General features: G+C 36.3%; 1 protein-coding gene across 2 annotated transcripts in view; it reads left to right on the top strand.

Moving 5' to 3' along the window:
* The window catches only part of RBBP8 (RB binding protein 8, endonuclease), a 56628-nt gene that overhangs the window by 24170 nt on the left and 10130 nt on the right, over positions 1 to 22328 (top strand). For both annotated transcript variants that reach the window (XM_068993550.1, XM_068993549.1), the window contains exons 5-13: positions 1502 to 1568; positions 9450 to 9625; positions 11654 to 11758; positions 13147 to 13232; positions 14793 to 14905; positions 16197 to 17076; positions 17159 to 17285; positions 19527 to 19615; positions 20499 to 20613. In XM_068993550.1, coding sequence (XP_068849651.1) covers positions 1502 to 1568; positions 9450 to 9625; positions 11654 to 11758; positions 13147 to 13232; positions 14793 to 14905; positions 16197 to 17076; positions 17159 to 17285; positions 19527 to 19615; positions 20499 to 20613 — 1758 coding nt within the window. The remainder of the gene's footprint in view (positions 1 to 1501; positions 1569 to 9449; positions 9626 to 11653; positions 11759 to 13146; positions 13233 to 14792; positions 14906 to 16196; positions 17077 to 17158; positions 17286 to 19526; positions 19616 to 20498; positions 20614 to 22328) is intronic.

Genomic DNA, 22328 nt, shown 5'->3' with positions numbered 1-22328 from the left:
CACTTGGAATTTTATGTATTTAGTCTGTCAGTTATGTTAATTACTATATTGATACTGATTACCTCAGTCTTGTCTGCCTACTCTCTTTTGGTAATCACTTCTATCATGTTAGTTCGAGGCCTTCCATCTTTTAAATCTTTAAACACTTTATTATTATGTAAAGCAATGCTGTTATCTGAAATACTTGGGAATCTATATATGAGTCATTTTGTACTGACTCTAGTGGTCATTGAATTAGGATTACTCTGGCTCCATTCCAGGAGTTCAGGCTTGAACTGGAAATTTCAAGTTCAGTTCCTCCATGAGTGCTGCTATGAACAACTGCTTGCTTACTCTGCTCGGATTTCACTCACAATTTGTTTTTGGTGTTGATTGTGGCAGTGGTGTGGGAGTCTCTTGGATGTCTCTTTCTGTGTCTGGCTCAGGTGTCCTCTTGGATCCTTTCCTGATTTTCTTAACAGCCCAAAGTAAACCTTTTTTTCCTTGGAATTTCATTTAGCATTTTATCTGTGCTTCTCTTAACACCTTTGTTACTTTCAGCAGTTTAAAAAAAAAGTTTATGTAATATCTTGTGTCTTATTAGACTATACTTTCCTTTAGGTCACTGTCATATCTTAAGGTTTTTGTGGAGTTTTTTTCCCGATCCTCCAAAGGAGGCAGTTTAGTAGCCCTCACATATTGTATATAGTCAACAGATTTTTATTTACTCAATGTTAGAAAATATGTTGAGATTTTAAACCACTAAATTATTAACAGATTTTTGGAGTGTGACTAACTTTCTTTATTAGAGGTTAATTGTACTTATTCTGACTTGATGTCTTTGATATATTCCTCCTAGTAAAACACATGCTTAACCAGTGACATAATATCAAGGATTAATAAAAATTTTGTTCTGGCAGCCATAGGAATTATAGCCCCAAACTGAGTTTTTGCTTATAAATAAGGATGATAGGAAACTTTAGTCAAGGTAGAGTCAAACAAGGAGATGCTACTTCAGTGGTATATAAAGTTACTGATACCATAATTATTCATGCAATATAGAGTATGACTAAGAAAGAAAATCTACTTAAGTGTGCTTCTGTTATAAAAAATTACACTGATATTCACTGTTATATTTCATGATTAGATTTATTTTGAGATAAATGACTCACTAAAATGGTATTTGAAATTAGTAGGACTGAGTAACCAGATGGAATGCTTTCTTGTCCTCAATATGAATAATTAAACTATACTGCCCAGTACATGAGGTCCTCTTTCTTTTTTGCCCACAAGCATTACATAAAATTATCAGTTAATCATTTATGTGAAACTGGCACAGTGTGAGGTGTAGTAATCACTACCTAGTAACAAATTAGTTTTGAATAGTAACATTAACCCTGACTAACAAACAACTTAGAATTTGAAATCCTAATTTCTCTATGACTGTTGAAATTATTGAAAGAGCCTGACATGCATACTAATATAGCTATAATTTATGCTTTCTTTTCACATTATATTTAAGTGAATGAAAAGAACACTCTACAGGAAGAAAATAAAAAGCTTTCTGAACAGCTGCAGCAGAAAATTGAGTAAGTATTTTTTCTTGATTGTGGCAGAAAATTGAGTATTTTCCCCTATCTTCTCTTTCTTCATTTTACTTAGCTATGCAAACTGTAAAGGTATATTAAGAATCAAAGATTTATTTTTTAAAAATTACAAAGTATTCTGCAGTTGAAAATACAAGAAAAATCACTGTATTTTTGTTTCGGAAGTATATATGAAGACTTTGCATGCATCTCTTATCTTATACTCTTAGAAGAGTATAAAGAGTATAAAGTATATACTTTAAAGAGTATATGCTATAAAGAGTATAAAGTATAAGAGTATACTCACAAGAGTATACATGTGAATGTATAAATTATCAAAACATTTTAATTTAAAGCATTTTCATTTTTATAACTAATTATAAATAAATTATTCAAATAAATTATTTGAGATACTTCTATTTTAAATAAATACTTGAGTTTTGTTACCACCTTTCCAGCTCTGTCCTAGAAACTTAGTAAAAGTAGTATGAATGATTATTTCCTCCTACATGTTTCTCAGGCCTAGAGAACTTACTCCTTTTCCTCTCCCCCTCTCCCCTAGTTTTTGTTAATAAAAATAATAACTTTTATCCTATATACCAGTTACTCTTCTTAGTGTTCTGTGTTTATTATTTCTAATCCTCACTGTGATTCTTCAAGGTAGTTTTATTGTCCCTACATTATGGACAAGGAATCCACATCTTACAGAAGTCAAATAACTTGCCATGGTCTCACAACTAGTAGATAACAAGACATCACTCAGAACCCCATCTTCTGACTTAGAAGACTCTGTTCTCTCTATTATTTGACAGTGTCTCAAAAAAAGAATCCGTTTTTCTGGGTCTAGTCTGATACAGAGCAAGAGATATAAAGTTTATGTAATATCTTTTAAGAGTTATAATTCAGGATAGTCTTAATGGTTTCCAGGGTTTTTAAAGACTGTTGAATTTAAGTGGACATCTGCAAAAACTTTGCTAAACTATGTAGACATAACATGATTTTGCCTTAGTTATTGTCTTATGTATAAACACATCTCACAAGTGGAATTAGCTTCTTTAATCATATCACTGCTTTTTTTAAGTAGTTGGTGTCCAAAAAGATTTTTATATTTTTGCCATGTTAGCAGTTCACTGAATATTGGTAGGCAAGGAGAATTTTGAGGGGGGATAACAAATGAGGAAAGAAGGATTTGGGGCCAGACTGAGGTTATTAAACAAGTGTGTATGAAGATGTCAGCACTTACTGATTTTACTTGTGCTGAATATTTATGTGAGGCTAGAACACAAATTCACAATCGTTTCTACATGATTCCAAAGCCTCAAATGGTTTTTTTGAAATGTTACAACATACCCTCACCTCAACTGACAAGATACTTTTTATTATTGTTGTTCAGTTGCTAAGATGCATCTGACTCTTTGTGACCCATGAAATGTAGCCCACCAGGCTTCTCTATCCTTGGGATTTAACAGGGAAGAATAATGGAGTGGGTTGCCATTTCCTTCTCCAGGGGATCTTCCTGACCCAGGGATCAAACCCACATCTCCTGCATTGGCAGGCAGATTCTTTACCACTGAGCCACCAGGGAAAGCCCAGTTTTTATTATAGTCTTCCTTATTTGTCCCACTTCCTGTGAGCATTCCTGTGCTTTACTGTGATAATATCAGTGTGCTTGACTGAAGGGTGATACCTCAGGCTCCACTGAAAGTGTTTTGTAACAAACTGTATATTCTCTGTATTACCCTTCATTTAAAAAAATAACTTGAGTTCTGAATTGCATCTGGTTCAAAGATTTCAGATGAGTGGTGGTTGACCTACATTAATTTATGTTCTGTGATGTAAAGGTCACCCCAATCATATCAATGAGTTTAGGGCATGTATCTTTTATTTAGTACATGCCTCCCTCAGGACATTATAGGGGATAATCTGTTGTGTCTTTCAGTTCTCTCCTGAAATTTAAGACAGCTATTCACATAAGCCAGCTTATTCTCCTCAAACATATTCTCTTTTGCTTTCAATTGGAAAAAAAGCAAGTATTATCTTGTCTGAAGTTTCTCTGAACTTTAGAAAAAGTATTATTTATATTTTTTCTTGCTAAATGCGGTAATTCTGATTCACCTAATTTGGGTTAGATGTTACAGATAACCTTTTAAGGTAGGACAGTTGTTCAGTGACAGTATAGTAAATTATTCAGAAAAAGGTTTGCTGTTATGAAATTAAAAATATATATTCAACTGTACCAGTCACAGAAAGAAAATAATTAAGTTTTGAGGACATGACTCACTTTGTTTTGGGAAATGAATGTCCTGGGTGAGTGAAAGTCAGTTTTTTTTTTAAACCCTCACCCTCAGCATTGAAAGTGCAGAGTCCTGATCACTGGGCCAGGGAAATTCCCTCTGTGTTCTCTTTTAAACTGAATTCCTTGTAAATCACCATTGTTTAAATACCTTTTATATAGGTTCACTGTCTCCCAAGTGTATTTAATTTTAGTGAGATGATACTGTTGGTAAGTTCTAAGTCTGGGTAGAGATCACTTTACGGAGTGAAACTTGTTGATTCTGATTTTAACTTCTGGGACCATCTGGAACAAGTTTACCCCTCCTTCTACTTGATGGCCCTTTGTGCGCATTAAAGATAGGTATGGGGCCTTCCTGAGTCTTCCTCATAAGTAGGTAAATATGCAGAGTAAATATTTTCTGTTCATTAACTATTCCTCATGAGACATTACTTGAAGACTCTTCAAATTATTTCTCTTTAATGTTTCAGTTTGTCAATATTTTAATTAAGTCAATCCTCTAGGTATAGTCTGACCAGTAGAGTAGTACTGCCCACTCCATTTTTCTGTATCTTTTTACTTATATTGTATGTGCTTGCATGCTCAGTTGTTCAGTCATGTCCAACTCTTTGTGATCCCATGGACTGTAGCCTATCAGGCTTCTCTGCCCATGGGATTCTCCAGACAAGAATACTGGATTGGGTTGCTATTTCCTCCTCCAGGGGATCTCCCTGATGTGGAGATCAGACCTGCATCTCCTATATTTCCTGCATTGAAAGGCAGATTCTTCACCACTGACCCACCTGGGAAGCCCTAATATGAATGTGGTCAAGATAGGTATATTTTGACCTTACTGGGTTTACTGCTAACTAGAACCTTCAAGTCAAAGTCTTCCCCTATCCTCTACTTGTAGACTTCTTGTGGTGGTATAAAAATACAGGGCAGGACTTTAGAGTCATGACTTTGTAGTAGTTGTTGGCGGAAACCTTATATCAAAGGAGTCTTCACTGTAAATAAGTGCAATATTGATTAAATACTATTTTCTGGGTGTTGCATTATGTTTTTACATATATCATTTCTTTCAACTTTTCCAGAAAAATGAAGTAGGAAAGTACAGTACTGTATCTACTTTAATAGATGAGGTAACTGAGACTCAGAAAGGTTCAACATGACTAGTAAGTGTGGCTCAGATGGTAAAGAATTCTCCTACAATGCAGGAGACCTGTGCTCAATCCCTAATTAACCAAAAGGTGTGGCATAAACTTTTAACTTTTCTCAGAAAACCAGAATGAGACAAAATGCTTTAAAGAAGAAATTTAGTTAAGACATGGAAAGTTGTATTTTTCCCTTTTTCTTTTATGACAAAGGACAAAGGAGGACAAAGCCAGCACTTGTTTACTTAGTTTAGACACCTCTAGTTAGAGCTGGGTTTTTTTTTGGGGGGGGGGTTCCCTTTTGTGATCCCAGCTACTTCTAGATTGACTGCCAGGAAACCAATTTCTTCTCATGACTCATTCATGTTTCAGGTTGAATTTTTATGACTAATAGGCAGGTAGCCTGTGACGTGATTAGTTAAAGCAAGGTCAGATAGATTTCACACTCCATTAATTTGTAAGAGTTTCTCATATGACTTTAGCTTACTTTGTTTTTTCCAGAATAAAATGGTAATTGTAGGTAGATATTAGCTCTAAAGATTTTCCTTGGAATGGAGCATAGGATTATAGACCACAATAATACTGATATTATCTAGAAAATTAAGATATAAATCTGTTAGGAAAAATTAATCTCAATTTAAAAAACTGTTGGTCATAGTTAATAAAAATCTCATTCTTTGGAAATACATAGTCATACAAATTGATAGGACTATATTAGAAAAGACTGGTTTTGTCAGCCTGACAGACTGATAAAAATTATTGGCAAATAAGGTCAACAGTGGTTTGACATGGGAAAGTCAGTTGAGTTAAAATGAATTTATTTTACTCAATACCCACAATTCAGTCATAACCCAATCTTTGTGTACCTTCAGTCTTTAATTGAATTGGGCAAGAACCTATGCCTAGATCAGCACGAATTTATTTTTCTAGTGGAATCAGGAATCTTCCATATTCATTCATTCAACAAATACTTATTGAGCATGTACCAGGTACCCACTATTGCAGATACTCGTGATGTATCAGTGAGCCAAAAAGAGCCTTAGCCTTTTGGAGCTCACAATTCTGGCCAATGAGCAGTAGACAAATCAATTACGTATTAGGTTAGAAAGCAGTAACTGCTATGGATAAAGTAACAGCGGAATAATAATAAGGAATGGGAGTACTAGGGTGTGGGAAGGGGGTTGCAGTTTTAAATAGCATGTTTAAGGCAGGCAATGATAAGAAGGTAAAACTCCAGTGAACACTTGGAAAAGATGAGGTAATTAGCCTTGTGATATCTGGGAGTGAGCATTCCAAGCATATGGGACAGCTGGAGCAAAGAACATAAAGTAGGAACGTGCCTGGTGTGTCTGAGGAGCCTCGGGGAAGCAAGGGTGGCTGGAGTAGAATATAATTTGAAAGGGGTCAGATAGGTAATAAGGGGAGGGAAATCAATCATTATAAGGACTTTGGCTTGTGTTTTCAGTTAAGTGGGAAGATGTGGCAGGTTTTAATCAGAAGAGTGACATAGTATGACTTGTTTTAATGGAACTGTTTGAGTCCTACTGGTAGTCAGTCATTAGTCCCATGGTCTATACCAAGGATAACGGTATTGTCTTTGGGAGTCTGGCTGCCAGGGTTTAGATCCTGTTTCTGTTACTTGCTTTTATTTTAGTAAGTCACTTAATCTCTATATCTTAATTTTTCCCTTTGTAAAGTGAGAGTAATACCTTATGCTTAAACTGATACATGTAGCACTTTGAAGAGTACCTGCCATTGCAAGCCTGCAACTAACATTGGTGCTATCAGTGTTGGTATTACTTCAGTTCAGTTCAGTCACTCAGTCATGTGTGACTCTTTGCGACCCCATGGACTGCAGCACGCCAGGCCTCCCTGTCCATCACCGACTCTCGGAGCTTACTCAAACTACGTCCATTGAGTCGATGATGTCATCCAACCATCTCATCCTCTGTCATCACGTTCTTCCGCCTTCAGTCTTTCCAGGCATCAGAGTCTTTTCAAATGAGTCAGTTCGTCTCATCAGGTGGCCAAAATATTGGAGTTTGAGCTTTCAATGAATATTAGTACTGTTTTCCTTTAGGATGGACTGGTTGGATCTCCTTGCAGTCCAAGGGACTCTCAAGAGTCTTCTCCAACACCACAGTTCAAAAGCATCAGTTCTTTGGTGCTCAGCTTTTTTTGTAGTCCAACTCTCACATCCATACATGACTACTGGAAAAACCATAGCTTTGACTAGATGGACCTTCGTTGGTAAAGTAATGTCTCTTCTTTTTAATATGCTGTCTAGGTGGGTCATAACTTTTCTTCCAAGGAGCAAATGTCTTTTAATTTCATGGCTGCAGTCATTTGTAGTGATTTTGGAGCCCCCCAAAAATAAAGTCTGACACTGTTTCCATTGTTTCCCCATCTATTTCCCAGGAAGTGATGGGACCAGATGCCATGATCTTAGTTTTTTGAATGTTGAGTTGCCAACTTTTTCACTCTCTTCTTTTACTTTCAAGAGGCTCTTTAGTTCTCCTTTGCTTTCTGCCATAGTGTAGTGTCATCTGAATATCTGAGGTTATTGATACTTCTCCCAGGAATCTTGATTCCAGCTTGTGCTTCTTCCAGTACAGCATTTCTCATGATGTACTCTGCATAAGCAGAGTGACAGTATACAGCCTTGTATTATTTAAGACACTGAATTTGTTGTTTGCCAGTCTTATTGGTGTATGCAGGCCAGGAAGCAACAGTTAGAACTGGACATGGAACACTAACTGGTTCCAGATAGGAAAAGAAGTACGTCAAGGCTGTATATTGTCACCCTGCTTATTTAACTTATATGCAGAGTACATCATGAGAAGCACTGGGCTGGAAGAAACACAAGCTGGAATCAAGATTGCCAGGAGAAATATCAATAACCTTAGATGTGCAGATGACACCACCCTTATGGCAGAAAGTGAAGAAGAACTAAAGAGCCTCTTGACGAAAGTGAAAGAAGAGAGTGAAAATTTTGGCTTAAAGTTCAACATTCAGAAAACAAAGATCATGGCATCTGGTCCAATCACTTCATGGGAAATAGATGGGGAAACAGTGGAAACAGTGGCTGACTTTATTTTTTTGAGCTCCAAAATCACTGCAGGTGGTGACTGCAGCCATGAAATTAAAAAGCGTTTACTCCTTGGAAGGAAAGTTATGACCTAGACAACCTAGACAGCATATTAAAAGGCAGAGACATTACTTTGCCAACGAAGGTCCATCTAGTCAAAGCTGTGGTTTTTCCAGTAGTCATGTACGGATGTGAGAGTTGGACTATAAAGAAAGCTGAGTGCTGAAGAATTGATGCTTTTGAACTGTGGTGCTGGAGAAGACTCTTGAGAGTCCCTTGGACTGCAAGGAGATCCAACCAGTCCGTCCTAAAGGAGATCAGTCCTGGATGTTCATTGGAAGGACTGATGTTGAAGCTGAAATTCCAGTTCTTTGGCCACCTGATACAAAGAGCTGACTCATTTGAAAAGACCCTGATGCTGGGAAAGATTGAGGGCAGGCAGAGAAGGGGAAGACAGAGATGAGATGATTGGATGGCATCACCAACTCAATGGACGTGAGTTAGGGTAGACTCCGGTGATGGACAGGGAGGCCTGGTGTGCTGCAGTCCATGGGGTTGCAAAGCATCGAACATGACTGAACGACTGAACTGAACTGAAATGAAAACTTACTGATTCTATTGTCAGTGATTAATACTGGTCCCTTCCTTTCCATTCCTATCTTCAGAATTCCAGCTCAAACCCACAGATGCTCCTGCCTAGACTATTACAGCCACTGCCGCCTTTCTTTCTGTCCCACTAATCTTGCACAGTCCTGCTGCTAGATTGTCACATTACTGCCATCTCTAAAACCTTAGTTCCTTTCCTCTTGCTTTCTAAATGATGTGCATACTTAACTCGAGGTTCTCCTTCATGTAGTTCCAGCGTGTCCCTCTCTAACACAAGTACATGGTACTACTGCCTGCCTTTCTCAAACTTGCTAATCCTCTTTGGATTTTCTCTGCTGTTTAAAATTCTTTTAATTTTCGCCTCAAGTACCACCAACTATACTTTCTACTTCACCACCTTCTACTTCACCTCGCACAATAATATTTTTCACCTGGTATTCTGGTCATTTGAGTATATCTCTGATCCTTGTATTTAGAAATGTTAGATGCAAGGAATTATTTCTCTTCCAACTTCATACCTGTGTTTGGCTGCTGTTGTTTATTCACTGTCTTCGTGTCCTACTCTTTGGCAGTCCCACGGACTGCAGCCCACCAGGCTCCTCTGTCCATGGGAGTTTCCAGGCAAGGATACTGGAGTGGGGTGCCAAGTCCTCCTTCAGGGGATCTTCCTGAGAGTGTTCTGCTATAGCTCATACCATATGGTAGATGTTTTAATAAATATTTATTGAACTAATTTTCTTTTAATTGTCCTTATTTTCCTCTAGGAATGATCAACCACATAAAGCAACTGATTTTGAATCTGAGGAAGATGTTATTCCAGATTCACCGATAACAACCTTTTCATTTTCTGGCACTAATCGGCTACGAAGAAAGGAGAACCTCCGTGTCCGATATATAGAGCAAACACGTGCTGAACTGGAGCACTCTGGCTGTGCACATGGTGAGGATTAGAGTTGTAGCTTAGTTACCTAGTTCTATTAAAAAAAAAAAAAGAGTTTTCATCTTGTTAGGAAGATAGTCACTGTTCAGGGTAACGTACATTACAACTATAACCTTAACTTCCATCAGTGAAGTGACTGGGAAGGTATCTTCTGCCTGTGTTATATATAGACATGATTTGCTCATCTGAATATGTAAACACTCAGCATTTTACAAATGTAGGGAATAGTTTTTTCCTTTTGGTTTAAAAAATATCCCTATGTGTATATCTGAGTGGGATACAATGAAAGGGGAAGGTAGGCTAACACTGAGTTCCTCTCCTGTATGCTGGTTATTATGTTGAGTGATTTGAATACATTATTACTGTATTTTAATTCTCATGACAGGTTTGTAGGGTAGCTTCTAGCACCTTCGTTTTATAGATGAGGAAAGATTCTTCCTAAGAGGAGTTAAATAGCCTGTCAAGTGGATGAGTCAAAATTCAAATATAGATCTTCCTGCCTCTAAATTTTTGTACTTTGTAAGTATTATCCATAGCTACTCCCATCAAAGCTTTAACTACCTATTTTTAATTTTTCTAATATGTAGCACTTGGTGGTAAATCAGGAAATGGTTTTATAATGTTTCTAGTTTGTGGCTAATCAGTGGCGTATTTCTTAATTCCAGGCACCATTTCTGGTAAATGCTTTGAAACTAAATTTTCATGTAGTCCTGAAATTTATCCTGTGGTGTGTCACAGTGCTCATTCCTTTTAATATTGTTCTAAAAATAAATCAGTATTTAGAACTTCCATCTTTAACCTAAACTCTTTGTAACAAGGAAAGCATTTGAGAAGGAGTATATCTAGTCTTAGAGATATTTTTATAATGCAAATAAATTGTTGACAGCAGCTCTGCCTTTTAAAAAAATAGTAATCTTAATTTTTGATATTGTAAAATTGACACAGTTTTTCTCCATTTTATATGAGCTTGCATCACCATCTAGTGGAAAACAAAAGCATTGTTAAAAATCTTATACATAATTAGGAGCTAAAGTAAAATGTAACATCTTGGCTCTAGAATGAACATATGTGGGCCTTTTAGTCTGGTATATATAGGACATGAATAACCACAGATAAGCATCAGCATAGTTTAGATCATGTTTAAATCTATCTGAAAGAATATCCAGAAAAACAAATCACAGCAATTTTCTTTTTCAGGAAAGTCATCTTGTACAAATGCTCTTGGTTTATCTCTTTGTTGTATGAGAATAACTTGTAACTGTTTAAAACCATGTCAGTGTTAATCTTGTTCTGATCATTTTTACTTGGACAATGAAATTTTGGTTTTAAAATATCACTTTTGAGCCATTCAAATTATTTTAAAACTAATTTAATGACTAGTTACTCCTTTCCTTTTTCTAACACCCATGCTTGTTTATTTTGAAATGTTTGTTTGTGTGTTAACCACTCAGTTGTATCCGACTCTTTGTGGCTCCATGGACTATAGCCCACCAGGCTCCTCTGTCCATGGAATTCTCTGCACAAGAATATTGGAGTAGGTTGCCATTTAGTGCTTTTTAAGGATAATTTCTAGTTATAATTAGTAAAAATCTATTCCCCTTTACTTTGTCCTTCTTTTGGTTTTCTTTGAATTAAATCCTTAAATAGTGGAATGATTTCTGATAAAGCATGTTTCAGATTTCCTTCCAGAAAATGAAAACTCTGAAATAAAGACTGAAAAACGATATGATGCAGTATTCATTGCAGATGAACCCACTGATTTCCACAAGGAAAGGTCACCTTAAAATATTACAACACTAGAAGGCTTAGGTCAGAAGAAGTTTATCTGTTCCAGTCCTCTTCTCCCCCACTGTCTTAACTTCCAACTTTTTTTCTTAGTGAAACTAAAGGAATAACCTCTTTATTAGACTGTTAAAGTTATGTCAATAAAATAGACTTCCAGTGCATTTAAAGATAGATTTGTATTGGCATATTAATTTTATCATGATTGTTTGTTTATTTGTAATCTCTTCTTTGTTTTTCCCTTAGAATTGAGAACAATACCAAAGTCTTCAGCTCATCCACAACATAAACCTCAGGAAAGTGAAATTCTAGTGGCTGACACTTGTGATCAGAGTCAAGCTCCAGTGGCTAGTAAGCAAGATACTAAGATTATAAATTGGTGGGCAAGAGTGGCCAACCATGTGAATTTAGACAATATTTTAAAATACTTTCCATATAATTTTGTTTGTATTACTTGTTTAATAGTCTTTTTCATATTGGAAAGTAATGTATCCTGTTATTAGTTCGTATTAATATCTGTGGGCTTCCCTTGTGGCCTGGATGGTAAAAAATCTGCCAGCAGTGCAGGAGACCCAGGTTCGATCCCTGGGTCAGGAAGATCTCCTGGAGAAGGGAATGGCTACCCACTCCAGTATTCTTGCCTGGAAAATTCAATGGACTGAGAAGCCTTATCCATTTTAATACAAATTGTTAGTAATTTTAATAAGGCTTTACTGTGGTTTACTCATTCATTCAACAAATATTTGAGTGCTGACTGTATACTGGGCACTAAACAAAATGTTTAAACTCATAGAGCTTACAATCTCGTTGGGGGAGAAAGAAAGTAAATATATGTTAGATGAAACAGGAGCTCTAAAGAAAAATAAAGCAGGGTAAGAAGAGATTTTAGAAAGTCTCACCTTAAAAAAAGTAACATTTGAGCAGAGACTGAGAGAGCAGGTGAGTCATGTGGATTTCAGGGCAAAGGGCATCCCAGGTAGAGACATCAGTGAGCACAGAGGCCTTGAGGTGAGGGTGCTCTTTGGTTTGTTTGAAGAACATTAAGGAGCCCTTTGTGGGCAGGACAGAGTGAGTGAACGGGAGATTGTTTTGGGCAACTCTTAAGAGGAAAGAGACTGGTAGCTGGAGGTTTGCAGGATGGAGCTGAGGGTTGCAGGATGCAGCTTGAGGGTTGGTTAGAAATCCAGAGTTTGTTTTTAAAAATATATTGTTTCAGATACTGAGTAGACATTCAGGTAAAGATTTTGATGGGTAGGTGAATGTGAATATAGATGAGTCTAGGACAGAGGTTGTTAGCATGTAGGGGAGATCTGAAGCCATGAGACTGGGTGAGATTGCCAAGCAAGTGAATAATGATGGGAGAAGTAGTTCTGATACTTAGACACAAGGCTCTCCATCATGGAAAGGAGTGATTCTCAACTGTATTGTATTGTCACTCCCAGTCTAAAAGCCATTTTAGACTTTTTTTCCCCTCCAATTACTTCCTCCATGGAATTTTAATATAGCACAAGAAATCCATTTAATTATATATTTTTAATGATAATTTTTTCAGTGGCAGTAAACCTGCAATGTATTGCAATTTATAGTAGGTATTTTGGGCTTTATAAAACAGAATTTTTAAAATTGTTCAGTGCCATTTTGTAAAGTGGTCCGTTGAGCTTTTTCTTTGCTTTTTTGGTACGTTTTCATATGGCTAGTTTCTATAATTGTATAATTGTGTTTTTTTCCCTTAAACTTAGAACCACATGGAAAAAGCAGTTATCCTCCTGATAATTTAGCTACAGTAGTTGCTGAAACACTTGGACTTTGTGTTCAAGAAGAATCTGTAAGTAATTGTTTAGTTTGGTAATAAATATGAATTAATTAGTGTTCTTTGAGGTCAGTTTTTAGAGAATTAAGCAAGAGAAAAAAATTTTTATCCAAAAATTATTAGATAAAGGCCTAGAACAAAATTGATGTCACTGGAAAAGGCCCATTTACAGTATTCACTCCAGGCAGTTGCAGAAAACTCTATCAAGTCTTAGAATTCTTGGGATATAGGTTATGGGTTGAGTCAGAATTTAGATGATTTAATAGGGAACTCTGCTCAGTGTTACGTGGCAACCTGAATGGGAGGGGAGTTTGGGGGAGAATGGATACATGTGTATATATATGGCTAAGTCTCTTTGCTGTCCACCTGAAACTATCACAACATTGTTAATTGGGTATACGCCAATAAAAAGCTAAATAATGAAAAAAACCTTAGACAACTTAGAGGGTTTAGCCAAACCTCTTCCCTGTCCCCTCTCCTTCCTACCCTGTTCCAACTTAAAGAGAAGATTTAAACCTTTAGATTGAGTTCAGAATTTATTGGGTCTTTTTGACATCCTTTAAACTGGGCTTTGATTTGGAAAACAGACTAAATTCTTGGTTCTACTACAGATGCTTTAATTCTTTGTCCTTACAAATGCCAATCCAGTTAGACCACATCCTTAGGGATTGAGTCAGAAATTAACCCCATGATTTTCTTTTCATTATTTAGTGCTTCCTTACATCAGATACATTCACTATTTTTCGTAACCAGTCTCTAAAAAATAGAAGCCTTGAATTTGTCAATCTTAAGGAAGCTTCATTTTGATACAGCTTTGAAACATATCCCTTTGCTTTAGTCAGTAAATGCATATAGGCTCTTACAAAGTTTTTTTGCTGTTGAATTTCCAAAATTGAATTGACTTTTGACTACATTTGAATTTTTTTTTTTGTGGTGGGGGTGGGATGAGGTTCTTTCTAGTTTTAAAACTGACTTCAAGTGATGGTGGTTAGTTTTTAGCCTTTGAAATCTAAACATGTTAAACTAAACTTTTTAAAATCCTCTCCTACCAATAAACTTGGCATGTCAGTAGTTTAGACACCAAACCTATTGAGGGAACTGATCTCTAAAGATTTGCTGCTCAAAGTGTGATCCACAGGCCAACAGCATCTTCATCCCTGGAAGTTTGTGTGAGAGAGAAAATCTTGAATCCAGCCCAGATCTACTGAAAGAGAACTTATGTTTTCATAGGATCCTCAGTTGATCTGTGTGTATGCAAAAGTTTGGGAAGCACTGCTCTTTAAATATCCTTTTAAATTCATCTCCTATAAGTATAAATAATCATCTCTGTTCCCTTCCTCTCATCTAACCAACCTGGTTTTTTAGAATTAGCAACTATCAGTCTGCTTTCTGTCCTTAAGAATTTACGTATTCTGGATGACTCATTTAAATGGAATTATATGTGTCTTTTGGGTTTGGCGTCTTTCACTTAGCCTGTTTTCGAGTTCATCTGCATCACAACATGTATCAGTATTTCATTCCTTTTTAAGAATAATCCCCCATTGTATTTATGTACTTTATATTTTATTATTGAAGGAATCTCGAGGCCCTCGGAGCCCTCTTGGTGATGAGCTCTACCACTGTCTGGAAGGAGATCACAAAAAACAAGCTTTTGAGGAATGTAGAAGAAATAGTGAAGATAATTTAAGGTAATTTGGGGCACTTTGGTAAAAACTTACAAACTGTTAATGATATTCCATTGCAGCAAGTTCCACAGATTTAAACTATTTCTCTCCCTCAGCTTGTTATTCTGGTTGTATTTTTATTAAAAATAATAATTCCCCCAGTTTATGACCTGTTAAGGGCTTTTTGCGTTACAATAGAGATTGGGATGTTACTATTAGGTTCTTTCTGTACTTCTGACAAGCAGTGCTTCAGAGGTCCCAGCCTCATCTCTTTTTAGGATCCAGTCATCCCTCCTGGATTTGTATTTTCTAAAACTGAATGTTGTATGAAATCCATCATTAGCTCTGATGAGCATTCAAGATTGGGATACACTGTTGCTTTTACTAATTTTAGAACATCCATTAACTAACAATACTATATTTACGTAGCATTTTGCTTCTTTTTTAAATACATACATCACATTTAATTGTCATTATACTAGGTCATTAAAGTAGGTTTTATTACCCCCATATTTTACAGTCAACAAAAATGAAGCCCCACAGAAGTTAAATGTCTTTAAGACTACACAACTATTAAGTGGGCTTCCCAGGTGGTGCTAGTGGTAAAGAACCTGCCTGCTACTGCAGCAGATGTAAGAGATGCAGTTTAATCCCTGGGTCGGGAAGATTTTCCCTGGAGAAGGGCATGGCAACCCACTCCAGTATTCAGTATTCTTGCCTGGAGAATCCCATGGACAGAGGAGCCTAGTGGGCTACAGTCCATAGAGTCACAAAGAGCTGGACATGACTGAAGCGACTTAGCCTGCACGCACAACTATTAAGTAAGAGAGTCGGAGCTCTTAGCCATTCCACTTCTTCAGACTTAACCCTAATGATCTTTCTACTACCCCAGCTGTCTGCTACAGGCAGGCTGGGTCATGAGTTATGTTCTGTAGTATAAGAATTTTGTTTCTTGGAGTTACTCTTGATAAGATTTCATAACAACAAAAGAATTTGGGATTTGTTCAAATATTTTCTTATATAGTGAATTTATTTAAGTTACTTTGGAAAAGTATTTATAGATAGGAATATCATGGTTATTGAGATAGGTTTGCTGTATCATTTCCCTCTGCTTTCTGTCAGCCAAATAAAGAGAAGCCAGCAACTGTATCTTAAATTTTGGTCAATGATCTGCTTCTAATATGTGGATAAAACCTTACTGTTAATAATTCTGTATTAGCAAAAGTTTTCTCATTATGCTTATCTTTTAATTTTTACCCTGTTTCTTTAATAGGAAAAAAGTTACCACTCTTTTTACCACTCTTTATTTTTTTAGGTTTTCAGATTCAAAGACTCCTCTTCAAGAAGAATTGACTACTCGGGTATCATCTCCTGTATTTGGAGCTCCCTCTAACGTGAAAAGTAGTTTAGGTTTGAATACAAGTTTGTCCCCTTCTCTTTTAGAGACTGGGAAAAAAACCCATCTGAAAACCGTGCCCCTCAGCAATACTTCTGCTTCTGGACCAGAGAAACCTAGATCAAAATCTGAAGATGGAGCCCTTATCACACATCATCTTCTTGGGACTGAAGTGAACAAGATCCCTAGTCAGTCATCTTCTAATAAGCAGATACTTATAAATAAAAATACAAGTGAACCTGTAAGTGAGCAGGATAGTATTGATCACATTAAAGATACTGATAAAGATAAATATGTGGTACCACTGAAGTCACTGGGAGGCAGAACCAAAAGGAAGAAAATTGAGGAAGAAAGTGAAGATGAAGTAATCTGTCCCCAAGCCTCCTTTGATAAAGAAAATGCTTTTCCTTTTCCACTGGATAGTCATTCTTCCATGAATGGAGACTACGTGATGGATAAACCTCTGGATCTGTCTGATCGATTTTCAGCTATCCAACGTCAAGAGAAAAGCCAAGGAAGTGAGAACTCTAAAATCAGATTTAGGCAAGTGACTCTCTATGAGGCTCTGAAGCCCATTCCAAGGGACTCTTCCTCAAGCCACAAGGCCTTGAGCGGGAGCTGTGGGCTAACCAAAGACTCCCCGGAAGAACCCTGTTTACAGGAGTCCCTTTTCCAGTCCTTGAGTAAATCTACAGATAATAAAACACTGTTACAAATAAAGGAAGAAAACCCAGTATTTAAAATCCCTCTTCGTCCACGTGAAAGTTTGGAGACAGAGAATCTTTTTGATGACACAAAGGTATGTCTTCAATATTCAAAGCCTTTGATTAAAATGGTAGTTTGTGATTTTTCCTAGATGCTAATAATTTTTTCTGTTTTAGGGTGCTGGTTCTCATGGGCCTATAAAGATGAAAACCAGATCAGTCCGTGGAGCATGTGAAGTTGCATCAGTTCTTCAGTTAAATCCATGTAGAATTGCTAAAACAAAATCTCTACAAAACAACCAAGGTATGTAAACTATAAATAGCATTTCCACTCTCTTTTTAATGAATTTATATTGAGTATTATAATTTATTATTTACATTCTTTGGATAGATTTCATTGTTTCTGGAAAAAATAGTTTATCTCTGTGTGTTTCTGTGTTTATAGTACAGTTCTTACTGGTTTCACCTTAAAATTTTCCTGCTCTTCTACTTTTTGAAAAAATAAATTGACATCTTTAATACCTACTTTTATAGGTGATTTTATAGATTTAATTCTTTTATGTGTTGTTTCTTGTTTTCTTTACAAAAAGAAAGCTTTAAAAATTTAAACTACACAGATTTTTAAAGTATAAAAAATAGAAATTTATCATCCAAACCTTGTTCCTCACCATATAGATAGCCAGTCCTTTTTTTGTATTTACATATATATATATATATCAATGGCACCCCACTCCAGTACTCTTGCCTGGAAAATCCCATGGATGGAGGAGCCTGGTAGGCTGCAGTCCATGGGGTTGCTAAGAGTCGGACACGACTGAGCAACTTCACTTTCACTTTTCACTTTCATGCATTGGAGAAGGAAATGGCAACCCACTCCAGTGTTTTTGCCTGAAGAATCCCAGGGATGAGGCAGCCTGGTGGGCTGCCGCCTATGGGATCACACAGAGTTGGACACAACTGAAGCAACTTAGCAGCAGCAGCATGTATATCTCTTAACTATTTGTACATATAAATTTATATGGGTTTTTAAACTTCTTGTTTGAAAACATTGTTTGCTCTTTCATAATTTTGCTGTGTTTTGAAGTCTTTTTGGTTTTTTTAGCTCCCAAATATTTCTGTACTTTATATGCAGTATTTATTCCTTATTGGAAACTTATTCCTTCATCTGCATTTATTTTCCTTTTTTCCTGAAGCTCATTCTTTAGTAATTCTTCCAGTGAGGGTTTCAGTCTCTATATGAAAACATTTTTTTAAACTCTTATCCCTGATTTTTTTTTAATCTTTTTGTTTTTATTTTTATTTTTTCCATGGTTGCTCTAGGGATTGTGGTGTACTTATTTAACCTTTCACAATCTACTTTGAGTTTATACTGTACCACTTTATGCTCTATAACTGTACCTTATGTAGTTGTCATGTATATTAATGTAATTGAAACCTCCTCCAGTGTTACAGTTTTAACTTAAGTTTTTTTTTATTGAAATAAAAATCAGTCATTAAAGTGTACAATTCGGTGGTTTTGATGTAGTCACAATTGTGTCACCATCACTGTACTCTTAAGTTTAGAACATTTTCATCACCATACAAAGAACAGTACCTGCTAGCAGTCACCATCCACTTCTCTCTTGTCTTCGCCAGTCCTAAGCAGCCACTTAATCTACTTTCTGTAGCTATAGATTTGCATATTCTGAAGTATTCATATAAATGGAATTGTACAATATATGATATTTCATGACTTCTTTCACTATTTCAGTTTTTCACTGTTACAAGTAATGCTGGTTTGAACATTTATATACAATTTTGTGTGGATGTAAGTTTCATTTTTCTTGAGTTATACCTAGAAGTAGAATTGGTGGGCCACATGCTAACTCTGTGGCTTCCCTGGTGGCTCAGACGGTAAAGAATCTGCCTGCAATGTGGGAGACCTGGGTTCAAGCCCTGAGTTAGGAAGATCCCCTGGAGGAGAGCATGGCAACCCACTCCAGTATTTTTGCCTGGAGAATCCCCATGGACAGAGGAGCCTGGTGGACTACAGGTCACAGGGTTGCAAAGAGTCAGACAGGACTGAATGACTAAGCACAGCACACACATGCTAACTTCTCTTTCCAAAGGAGCTACATCAGTTTATATTCCCACCAGCAGCATGTGAGAGTTCCTGTTTCTCCATATTCTCACCAACACTTGTTTTCATTGTCCGTCTTTTTGATTCTAGCCATCCTGTGGGTGTGAAGTTATTAATATGTCTCAACTGTGCTTTTAGTTTGCCTTTTCTTTGATGGCTAATGATGTTGAGCTTCTTTTCATGTGCTTTCTGGCCATTTTCATTTTCTTTGAAGGATTGTCTATTCAGGTCCTTTGCTTATTCTCAGTTGGAGTAATTGTCTTATTATTGAGTTGTGAGAGTTCTTTATGTATCCTCAGTACAAGTCCTTTTTTAGACACATGATTTGGAAATATTTTTCTCATTCTGTGAGTCCTATAATGTTTTAAAGTGATGAGAATTTTAAAAATCTGTTTTTAATTGTGTATTTTTTTCTGCTTATCTAAGATGTATCGTTTGAAAATATCCAGTGGAGTATAGATCCAGGAGCAGACCTTTCTCAGTATAAAATGGATGTTCCTGTAGATGATACAAAGGTGAGTTAGAAAGTAGAACCAGAGCCCATGTGGTTATTTCTAGTGTATTGTTAGTAACCCTGCCCCCCTGATTCATTCTGTGACCTTGAGATAGCCACACACTTCTTATAACCTTCATATATTTATTCAGAAAACTACAAAATAATAACATTTATTTTCCAATTTTATGGTATTTTTGAAAGGGTAATAATACTTTCTGACTTTTTAGAGATGTTTGCTGAAAAATATAGTTTTAAAATAATGTCAAATGCTAATTACATATTAAATAATTTTATTTTTTATCAAAATAATCTATTGTATGCTTTGATTAACTTAACATACCTTCAAGAAAAAAATTTCATTTTTCCTAGTTGGCTGTTTCTTTAAATGCTGTGTATTTTCTTTTTAGTTAAAATTCATAGCAGAAATTACTTTTTTGGCTTGTATTTAGGTTCTACATAGTTTGAGAAGTTCTCTTGCACATGGTAGCATATTAATAAAATATTTAACAGTTGCTAGAGTAATCCATAGCCATCAAGAAGTCAAATTTGACTTACGAACTTTTCAGTATATATTGATGTTCATTTCTGTGAAGCAGATTAGGGAAGAAAGGAAGCTTCAGGGATTTTGATAACATACAGTTCTCTCTTCCTTGGCAGCAGTCCTTTTCCTGGACATGAGAGATGATGCTTGTATATCAAAGCTTGTAAAATATACTATATCTATATTCCTTTGGGTAAAAGTAAATATTACTTAATGCTACTAAAGTGTAAGTGTACACTTAAAAAATGGTTAAAATGGTAACATATATGTTATGTATATTTTTACCACCGCCCCCCCAAAATAACTATAAGGTCATAAAGGGATAACAGTTAAAATTTTGAATTTTTAAATATTTTTTCAGGATGGCAGTCAGTCAGGATTAGCAGGAGAGACAGTGGACATGGACTGTACGTTGGTTAGTGAAACCATGCTCTTAAAACTGAAGAAGCGAGAGCAGAAGGGAGAAGAGAGTCCAAGTAAGATTTGTTTTGTTTTGTTTTTGTTTTTTAATTTTAATACAAAGTGGAAGGAAGTTTATAGTCATACCATTGCAATGAAGAGCATAAATGACCTTTTCACCATAAACCAGTTTTTTCCCCCTGTTCTACTAATAGTAGACTTCTCTTTAGTAAAGCTTAGTTTCCATATTTCAGCAAAAAAAAAAAAAAAAAAACTTTAGTAAAAATAATTTTTATTTCCAAAAGAATTCAAGTTTGTGTCCAGGGGTCAGCAAACTTCAACCAGCTGCCAGTTTTGTCGGTAAACTTTTGCTGGAAGCCAGCCTAACTCACTTGTTTAATTCATTGCCTATGGCTGCTTCTGTGACACGGCAGCAGAATTGACTAGTTTCTGCAGAGACCTTATGGCCCCACAGACCTAAAATATTTACTGCCTGACCCTTTAAGAAAAAGTTTCCTGATTCCTCATTAAGATAATTTTTTCATAAAAGGTGTAAAGGGAATCTTGAGAGTCCTGTTTTAGAAATATTATTTTCCAAAGCAATTTGATAAGGAGAAAAAGGGGGGATTCTACTGAGAAGTATTAGTTGTTGTTCAGTTGCTAAGTCTTGTCCTGCTCTTTTGAAAAGTATTAGTACAGATTTGCAAATGAGCAGTAAACTCAGACTAACAGTGACGTGATTCCGCCATTTTCTTTTTCTGTAGAAAAGATTTGACTAAACTAGTGGTCTACAGCCCTTTGTAGTAAGAAACTGATAATTCTTCATCTAAAGCCTTGATTTTCTGAAAAGGGTGGGAACCGTGGAAGGATTTGGGTTGGCACCACCTTAGCAATGTTCCTGACTATAGAGGCATGTGACACAAGATCAACTAGACTGTGAATAGTTGTCACTCATCACCCTCAAAGGTTGAAGAGTTAGGACCTGCCACATCAGGATGCAAGGCTAAAAGCAGAGGCATTTTCCCATGATCCTCTGTTAGAAACTGAGGACACTCAGACTGTGTGTGCATTTCCTGTATTCTGCTGCGAATTCTCCAGTCTACCTGCTCAGGGTCCCAGGTCTTGTTCTTGCTTCTTATAAAACACGTTATTTCTCACTGCAGTAAATGAGAGAAAATTTTAACAGCCTTTTCCTTAATTCTTTGTTCTTTAGTAACAAATAATTATCCATACAATCAAATAGCTGGCTGCCTACAGTGAAAAGGACAGTAGTTACTAAAAGGATAACCTTAACAGTGACTTAGTCTTTTTATAGTGAATGACACATCACTTTCTTCTTAAGAAGATGACTTTGCTTTTAAGATTATTTTGTTCCTGGTACCAGTTCCTGATGTTTTCCTCAGTTTTGTAGAAAAGGGCAAAACTAAAGTATGGCAGCTTTGGCTTCTAATTTATCTAGTAAATCTAAGAAGATGATAGCTTCCCAAATATATTTGAAACAAGTAACTTATGGAGGTGAAATTAGAACTTAAACTAATGAGTGGAGATAACTTTGGCTAAATAAGGCATAATGAATACTGTTGCTGCACAATAAGTCACTCCAGTAAATCAGAGGATTAGAACAATAATGACTTTTTTTTTATGTTTCATAGTTTCTGTGCCTCAGGAATTCAGGAAGGGCTGGGCTGGGTGGTTCTATCTCAGGGTCTCATACAGATGGTGTCTGGAGCTGGAACAGCAGAGGACTAGACAGATGGGAGACTCTTGGCTCCTCTCTCATCATTCAGTCTCA

This window comes from Capricornis sumatraensis, chromosome 21, assembly GCF_032405125.1.
Source record: "Capricornis sumatraensis isolate serow.1 chromosome 21, serow.2, whole genome shotgun sequence".
NCBI lineage: Eukaryota > Metazoa > Chordata > Mammalia > Artiodactyla > Bovidae > Capricornis > Capricornis sumatraensis.
The sequence above is the reverse complement of the archived record's forward strand: the minus strand, read 5'-3'. Positions and strand labels throughout refer to the sequence as shown.